Raw genomic sequence first — 9,242 nt, 5'->3', positions numbered from 1 at the left:
TTGGAGTTTTCTCCCAGGTAGATGCTGTGGGGAACACTTGGCACAGCAAGGCTGCAGACACGAGGTATGCCATCAGCTGCTCACAGACCTTGGCATACCCACACCCTCCATCTACTGAATAACTAGCTTCCATTGTAAAAAAAATAATGGCCCACATGGACAACTTATGCAGCCATACAAACAACTTAAAGACTTTTTTGGACCCAGCCTGCAATGTTTTAAAGTCCCATACCAGTAAGACAGGTAACATAACCTCTCAGACGCAAACTGCTCCATCAAGAAAGTCCTTTTTTGTTCACTGCAGTAAACTAGGCAGTTCAATCACTAAGATCTTTCACTTGTTCCTCAAGGTCAGTTTCAATACACACTGTATGCTAGAAAAGACTAATTAAGCACAAAATACTAAGAGCAACCTTCACTTCCAAGCCCTTAACCATGATAAGGCTGAAAAAAAAAAAAAAGTCTTTACATTTTATATTGGTAACAGATGCTCTTCAAACTGAAACGTAATTAAAAATAATAAATGGCTACATCTGTATCTTTTGAAGAATATCTGTATTCCCACATCATAATTCTGGAGCAGCAGTTTTGCCACAAAGACTCAGCATTTGGGGCTGACAAGTCATTAAATATTGGTGCCGACCAGGTGAACCTGCTCTTTGCTTACCTGCAACTGCAATTCTGAACATCCACATGGATTAAATAGCTGCACTACAAAGCCTGCATTAGAGAATCCCAGAACCTTCCTTTCCCACACAAAAGGCATTTTAAGCATGGTTACAGCAGATTATGCTCAAACTCACTGAAATCAGCTTTGCCTCTTTCCCTCCCACTGCTGCCAGTTTCTGACAGCTTACTGCAGGGTACGATTAGGGTTTTAGCTTCTGGTCTTTCTCACAGGCATATATTTGTCCCTTTCCCCCCCAGCACCTTCCTCCTCCCAAGCATTTGAGTCATTATTTTGTTTACTCTTGTGTTCTGCCCTCAAGAAATTCTCATCTTTCCCCCAGCAGGTTTATTTCTGAGGGCACACTATTTCTATAAACTAGAAACAGGAGCATTTCTTATATTCTCTACAACTATTTCACAGAACCATGCTGTCTGCTGCTTGCCTTCAAATATACACACACACACTTATACCTATGTATTTACAGAGATGTATAAAGAAGCCAGAAACACAGCTTTAGAGATGCTGAAAAGGGGAAGCTATTAATAGTGTGGGTTTTTAATGTTTTAACAGTAATGGTTAAGTACTAACACTTGCAAGGGCTGCACAATTACATTAAAGAACTAGATCACACAAGAAGCATCAGCTTGTCATATCTCATCCCAGAGTGTGCTACAAAAGGCTCTTCAACGCTTTCTCAAGTAGAAGACATTTTCCCCTTCACTCTCATTTTAAGATACAGATACCATTTCTTCTCCCTTCCACACAAAAAAGCTCTTTTCTTATTCTCACCCATTTGTTTAGTGTCATTTATCACACTGGACTCCATGTGCCCAGTTTCACCCACCCCTACTCATCACAGGTCTCCCCACCTGCCTACCTTGGATGCAGGAGCCTTTCCAGTTGAGCGGGGATCCCTTGGTCTCCAGAGAAACGTAAGGCTCCTCCAGCCCTGTTCACACAGCTCCAGGCCCAGCAGACTCACACCCCCCTGGGAGGATGAGGCACAAACCCCTTCACCCATACTAACCCAGGTGAGCCCACTTAGCACCCAGCTGCCTCCATCACCCAGCCAGTTTCCCCATATGGGCAGCCTAGCTGTGTGGGCCTGTAAGGAAACCACGCATCCTTCCCAAAGCCCAGGGACCCCACTCCACAGCAGACACCATTCTGCCAAGAAACGTGGCTTGTCAGTTGTGCTCTCAGGATACGATGCTTTCATCTCCAGGCAAATCTGCGTATCTTGAAGGGCTGAGAGCAGCACCATGGGAGTGTATCTGGCAGAGGAAGGAGAAGCATCTCTCTGCTTTCTGCTGTCTTCTTGCGTCTCAAAAGACTTCAGACTGCTCAGCTCTGAGCAGCACCATGCTGTTCTGTCACTCAGAAGCGAGCAGGTTCCCTGTGCCGGCTGTGGTGGGACTGCACCCAGCACTGCAGATGGAAAAGCGTGTCCTGTGTCACTATGAAGGTGGCACTGCCACCAAGGCACTGAAGTGTGACGGGGATGGCCCATGGGGAAGGGCAGCCCTGGGCTGTTGTGCCCAGTCAAGGGCTGTGGCCTGGCCTACTTGCAGCACAGGTGCTGTGCCCGTTCTATGCTGGGATGATTCCTCTTGTCTTTAACACTTTGAACATTTGTGTTCCATATGATCTGTGGTCACTGACCTTCTTAAAAGGGAGGGGTTTTGTTGGCTAGCAGAAATGCTAGTAAAAATTAGAAAGAAAGGGCTCTTCAGCAGCATGCGAGTGCATGCATGCGTGGTCTCATCTCACCCTATGCACCACAACAAGGTGAGTTAGAGGAATGCAGTGCACACAAGAAGTGTAGATGCAAGGATGCATCTTGGCAAGGGCACACGAGCACGGGAAACAGTGTGAGAGAAGCAGGAAACATGGGTCCCCATCCCAGCTGCAGGACACCAAACAGCATGGGAGACCTTGGGGAAGGCCTATGGGCTGTACCACCTCCACACACTGCTTCCTAGGCCTGCAATGCTTCCAGATACCTTAGGGCTTGGAGTTCTATCCCTCATGTTGTTCGTCAGTACTGAGCCCTATGTGTTGAGGAGCATATACCCATAGGAGTCAAGCTATTTGGGATCATTCTCAGAAGCTGCAAGGGAGCAAAGGGCTGGGAACACAGAGCACTACTTGGGAATGCAGTGTGCCATGTGTGGTGGTGCCACAGCAGCTCATTCTGAGTGCTTTCAGTTGGAACCTGAGGGCTATTCACATCAACATGAATAGAACAACAGATCGTTGGGGTTGGAAAAGACCTCTAAGATCATCCAGTCCAACTGCTGGCCCATCCCCACCATGCCCACTGAGCATGTACCTCTGTGCCACATCCACATGGTTCAATCTTCAGCATCTCCAGGGACAGTAACTCCACCACCTCCCTGGGCAACCTTTTCCAATGCAGTATCACTATTTCTGAGAAGAAATTTTTCCAGATGTCCAACATGAAGCAACTGTGCCAGCAAGGCAGGCTGGGCAGAGCCCTCACTACCTAGCATAGCTGAGATCAGGAAATCTGCGTGGTATAAGCCACTTACTGTGCATTTAACCTACAACAAAGTGAAAGCAAATAGCTCCAGGATGAGCGCTCCAGGTCAGCGCTCGGATTCAGGCTGCGCCCGGACTGCGGCCTTTCACTCGGTCAGCCCGGGGGCCGGGGGAGACCAGCGCCATCGAAGCCCCTCTGCTTTTCTGAGTCCAGTGCCGGGGCTGTGCCATACGGGTGGGCGGGCGACTACCCTCCTGAGGCTCCGTTCCCGAGCTACGGGAACAGCTGGGGGATTCCTCCCCCGACCCCTCCTGCCCCCCCGGCGCACAGCCGCTCTCAGCTCGCCCACCCCCAGCCCACCCACCGCCGCTGCGCTGCAGATCGGCGCCGCCCCCGGCCCCTCGCCGCGCCCCGCCGCCTCTCGGGCTCTTTCTCGGTGCCGCTGTCGGTCCGGTGCGGCGGCGCGGGGAGCAGGGGCGGGCCGGGGGCGGGTCGGGGGCCGCGGCGCGGCCGTCGGGCCCGGCGCGCCGGCTCGGGGGCCGGGGAGGACCATGCACCGCGCTGCCTCCAACCAGCGCTCGGTCTCCTCCTCCTCGGGTTCCTTCCAGCCGCCGCCGCCACCGCCGCCGCCGCCGCCGCCGCACGCCGCCGACCGGCAGCCGCTCTTCCCGGGGAGCTCCAGCAGCGGAGGTAGCAGGCGGGGCTCGGGGTCGAGCTCGGGCTCGGCGCGGGCCCGCCGCCCCCGCAGCCCCCGCAGCAGCCCCGAGGAGGAAGAGGAGGAGGAGGAGGAAGAGGACAGCATCAGCATCAGCAAGCCGCTGGTGCCGCCGCCCGCCGCCCCGCCACCCGCGGCCGCCTCGCCGCTCCCCAGCAGCAGCAGCAGCAGCGGCGGCGGCGGCGGCGGCGGGAGCCCGGGCCGCGGGATGACGGCTGCGGAGCTGTACGGGGCGGCGGCGGCGGGCGGCGGAGCGGCGGGCGGCGGGGCGGCGGCCGGGGGGCTGCTGCTGGGGCCCGGCGGGGCGGCGGGCGGGCGGCGCTGGGGCTTCCAGGCGCTGTCCCTGGTGCTGCTGCTGGGGCAGGGCGCGCTGCTGGACCTCTACCTGATCGCCGTCACCGACCTGTACTGGTGCAGCTGGATCGCCACCGACCTGGTGTTGGCGGCCGGCTGGGGCATCTTCTTCTGCCGCAACAGCCGGGCGCGGCGCCGCGAGCGGCCCCCGCCGCCCCCCGGGCCGCCGCCGCCGCACCCGTTGCTGCTGCACGGCCCCCCCGGCGGACGCGGGGCCGGGGGACGCGGGGCCGGCGGCCCCCCCCGCGGCGGCGACTTCGCCTACGCGCACCTGGCCTGGCTCATCTACTCCATCGCCTTCACGCCCAAGGCGGCGCTCATCCTGGGCACTTCCATCCTGGAGCTGATCGAGCTGCGCCTGCCGCTGGGCACCACCGGCTTCCGCATCACCCTGGCGCTCTCCGCCCCGCTGCTCTACTGCCTGCTGCGGGCCATCGGCGCCGAGGGCTCCGGGCAGCTGCTCCTGCCCCCGCAGCCTCCGCCGCAGCACCGCGCCGCAGCCGCCTTCCTCGCCACCTGCCTCGATCTCCTCGACAGCTTCTCCCTGCTGGAGCTGGTGCTGCAGCCCAGCCGCCCCGCGCCGCTGCCCGCCCCGCTGCGCTACCTCCTCATCGCCGTCTACTTCCTCTGCTTGGCCTCGCCGGTGCTGTGGCTCTACGAGCTCAGCGCCGCTCGCCCGCCCGGAGCCGCACGCCTCGCCCTCCACCTGCTGCTGCCCGCCGGGCTGCTGGACGCGCCGCTGCTGGCGCTCCGCTGCCTACTGCTCCTGCGCTACCAGCAGCCGCTCTCCCTCTTCATGCTGAAGAACCTCTTCTTCCTGGCCTGCCGTGGCCTGGAGGCTCTGGAGACCTGCTGCCTCCTGCACCCCACCTCCACCCTGCCGCCCTCCAAGTATGGCTCTGCTGCCGGGCCCCCCACCGCCGCCCCGCTGGGCCACGGGCTGTCCGACGTCGATGTGGGCCCCCATGGTTACGTCAACGCGCTGGCTGTCACTGCTCAGGGCTGAGCCTGCTGAGCCTCGCCAGTCTCTCTGTGTTTCTGCTCAGGTTCCCTCTGCTGTGGCCAAGCGTGGGAAGGACATGGACACCCTGCCGGACTCCTGCTGCCCTCCCTGTCCTATAGACAATTCCGTCAGCGGAAGCTTGACGTGAAGCCTGCTACCTGCAGGAGTCCACGGCCGATCTTTCACCCCTGGAAAACACATCTGCCCCTCACCACGGATCCTCTTCAGTGCTTTTGCCTCTCCACACTGCCTGGAGGATCCCAACCTTTCCCCTCCAACTCCCCGCCAAGACATTGTGTTGCTTTGTGACCATAAAGGTTTGGTTTTCTTTTCTTCCCCTAACCAACAGGGACCAGACGCTCCCCAGTCCTTCAGGAACAACTGTTGACCAGCGATGAGATGCAAGAGGGGCCCGAGCAGCAGAGATGTGCCTTCTTGGTGCGTGCAGAACAAGAACAAACACGCTTGGGTTCCACCGGTCCCGCAAAGCCACCCCCACGACCCAGCAGAGCTGGGGAGACTGGGGAGGAGCAGCTGGGGAACACCTAGAAGCACGCCAGCCATCTGCTCATTTCAAGCCTTGAAGCCACTTCCTCTGAGCTGTAAATGTCTACCTCTGTGCTTCAACCTTTGGCATCTTATGTTGACTTCACACACTAAAGAAACAAGTGAATCCAAAATGGACGCAGTCGGGGGGATTGCTCCCACCGAGACACTGACTTCTGGTGAGAACAGGGTTTAGGCAGCCTCCTGCTGGCTTCATACAGCAGCGCCCGCTTGTTGGGGCGCTCATTTCTCTGTGAATATGCATGTTTGTGGGATCAGTGTTGGTTTTCCTTTATGCAGCGTAGGGACTCCCTTTGTGTAGGACAGGAGGGCTGGAAAGGTTCCTCCTGACCTTTTCCCACATGTGTTTGAGGGAGCAGCAGGGCAGCTCCCAAATGGCGGTGCGGGGCTGGGCGCTGCCTGTGGCCTGTGCTGGCTGAGCACAGAGCAGGACACTCCAGCACCCTGCCCTGCAGATGTGCGTGGTTAAGGGTGGTGAGGGAGCGGTTGGTTGTACTTATTGTCTCAAAGAAACACTTATCTTTGGTTTTAAGCTCCATGCATGCGTGGGGTGGGTTGCGGCCTGCTCTTCAGCCTGGCTCCAGCCACTCCCCAAACTGGCTGCACTGAAGCAGGAGCGCAGAGGCCATGTTTGGAAGAAGACCTTAGGCTCCCACAGGCCTCTTTTTCGCTCCCTGGCCAAGGCTGCTGTCATTGGCTTCCTGTCCAGAGCCATTTTTCAAGCTGTCTTGACGGCAACGGGCAAAAGAGCCCACCGCCTCCTCCGCAGAGCCAGCAGCAGGACGCAGGCACGGCCCAGTCCTGCCCACACCCACCTCTTCCAGGGCTCCAGCCCTTCATGCAGCAGACATGTTTACAGCAGTGCCAACTTCCAGCTCCCCCTGGCAGAACCACGTGCCCTCAGGTGGCTGACAAGCCTCCAGGGCTCAGGAACAACGGGGTGACAGCGTTGCTCTGCTACGAGCTGAGAGTGTAGACCTGCTGCTCTCCCCCTGCCAAACAGAGCCAGCACAGACTCGGCTTAACTTTCCCACCAGTGCTTTATTTTTAACCTGACACCTCAGGTGGGCACTTGTGTGAATTTTGGCCAGTGGCCTTCTCTTCAGTAATTCCTTCTTGTTTGGACAATCTTGGTGCTGTGAGTGACCGTGATTGTAAAACTAAGTACTGTGAACTTTTCCTATGTGATGTGAGCTGTGTCTAGGGGATGCTACTGTCCAGGCCAAAGGGGTGCAGTCGCAGGTCTGTTGGGGTTATGCAGAGGCTGGTTTCCTTGCACCTGCCTTTTCCAGCATTATACGGATAGTTAAAGCTCAGAAAGAGCTGCAATACCGTTTAGGGAGAATGAGAAGACACTGCATCTAGGAGTACTCCATGCTTCAGTCAAATGAGCGTAATATGTGCCAAAAATATGTTGAAGGAAGAAAAACCTATTCATCCCCAGCTCTGTTTTGCTGTTCCTATGGTATGGTTCATGATAGCACCGCAGTGAGTAGAGCATCCCTGATACACGCAGGCATAAGCATAGCTGAGACACTGGAAGAATCACAGCAGAATTACTACTAATGCGTCTTACTTATTCAGTACCCCCTCACAGCTGCTCTTTCAATATTGAGTGCCTTTTTCCATCTAAGACATCAGTGAGAAAATGGCGTATTGGAAACTTAAGTAGCCATGGCATATTCAAACCTCTGACTACATTGAAATTACACTTCAAATTTGTCCCGTTATGCAGTAACTACCTGGGGCAGATGACACCACAAAATGATGATGCTGTTGCATCAAATTCCTCTGTAGAAAAAGTGGTTCTTTGTAGCCCCATTACTTATAGGGTGTTAGAAAATGTGCTGTTTGGGATGTGTGAAGCTTCTGTAGCAGCTGATTGTACAGAAGCCCCCATGCAACTATCTACTGGAGGGCAGTGCTACCTTCCAATTACTTACAGAGAAGCAATTAAAGCTCTGCAGTCTCTCATTCATAAGCCTGCCCCACCTTTTAAACTCCCTTCTCTTTGTTAATTGAGCTCTCACGTCCATTTAGACCCTTCTGCTGCACAACAAATCTGTCTGCAGAAGAAAGGGACAGTAGTGCTGTCCAAGAGCAAACAATACCTCACCCAACACACCTTGCACGCCTACTATCTTGTGCCCAACATTAATTACTGGTCCAGGTCAGTAACACTTTGCAATATCAAGTTGTGCCATATGAAAATATACACCCCTTGGGGTCCTGTTACAAGGCTTGTAGCAGAGCTCAGCTATTTAGCATTCTCTTGCTCTCCTCACAAAAAAGAGACTATTCCCAGGATGGGAAAAAGAAGTGAGAGATGAGGCCTGCGGCCAGTGGACACTTGGCATCCCCCTGGCATTAATCAGAAGCTGTATTTTTTAAAAAGCAAGATTGTTAAAATAAAATTAGAAACTTGTGACCGATTCTGTCCTCTTTTGAGTCCTGCTGAGCTCTTCAGTTTTGCGTTCAGGGACCAACAGATGCATTATTGTTACTTGCTCTCCTCATGTTTGGTTGCTAAAAGAGTCTGGATTTTTCCCCTCAAACAAACTTCTTGTAAGTGAAAGTGAATTCTAAAAGCTGCAACACCAAGGGGACTACTTGAGAAGGGAATAATGAAGACATAAAAAAAATCCAGATGACACTTCTGAGCTTCCTACTTAGATGATTCACAGAAGTGTATACCACTTGAAAAGAGCTCATGGGGAAAAAAAACCATATCATTTAAATGCTAATTACTGTAAGATAAAAGAAATTCTAAAAGCTGGGATCAGCAAGATGGCAATTATTCATACAATCTGAGAAATGAGTTCCCACTGGAGAGACTCTGAGCTCACAGCTACTACTTGCTTAGCTCCCAGTGGATTAGGTCCTGTGCAGACAGGGCTCTAAGGTAGTGCCAATTTTCATACAATAAGAAAGCTTGGAAAAGACCTCTAAGATCATCCAGTCCAAATGTCAGCCTATCACCACCATGTCCACCATACTATGTCCCTCAGTGCCACATCCACATGGTTCTTGACCATTTCCAGGCACATCACCATCCTCGGTATCCTCTTCCAATGCCTCACCACTCCTGAGAAGAAATATTTCCTAATATCCAACCTGAACTTCCCCTGATGCAACTTGAGGCCATTACCTCTCATCCTATACCTGGGAGAAGAGGTAACCCCCACCTTGCCACAACCACCTTTCACGGAGTTGTAGAGCAATAGTATCTCAAGTTTGGTTGCATGCAGTACCCAGTGTTCTGAGCATTTTGCTGCAGAGACAGCCAGTGTTTCTTGACAGCTCTGCCTCACTGTCCAGGCCCCGTGCAGAAATGACATGCATTCAACTTCTATAACGCCCATTTGGAAGGTACATGCTCTTCCCACATATACAAAGGTCCTCAGCTGTCCCTTCCAGGCATGTTTTGGTG

At 54.2% G+C, this 9,242-nt stretch overlaps 1 protein-coding gene across 1 annotated transcript; it reads left to right on the top strand.

Moving 5' to 3' along the window:
• Window positions 1-4,171: 4,171 nt before the first annotated feature.
• On the top strand, window positions 4,172-5,255 carry TMEM121B (transmembrane protein 121B; the record flags this gene model as incomplete). The annotated part of the gene is made up of 1 exon (XM_048945567.1): window positions 4,172-5,255. A coding segment is annotated over one exon (1,077 nt), but the record flags the coding sequence as incomplete, so codon positions are not given.
• Between the last annotated feature and the right edge of the window lie 3,987 nt (window positions 5,256-9,242).

This window comes from Lagopus muta, chromosome 1, assembly GCF_023343835.1.
Source record: "Lagopus muta isolate bLagMut1 chromosome 1, bLagMut1 primary, whole genome shotgun sequence".
Taxonomy (NCBI): domain Eukaryota; kingdom Metazoa; phylum Chordata; class Aves; order Galliformes; family Phasianidae; genus Lagopus; species Lagopus muta.
This window is presented reverse-complemented; position numbering and strand designations above follow the sequence as displayed.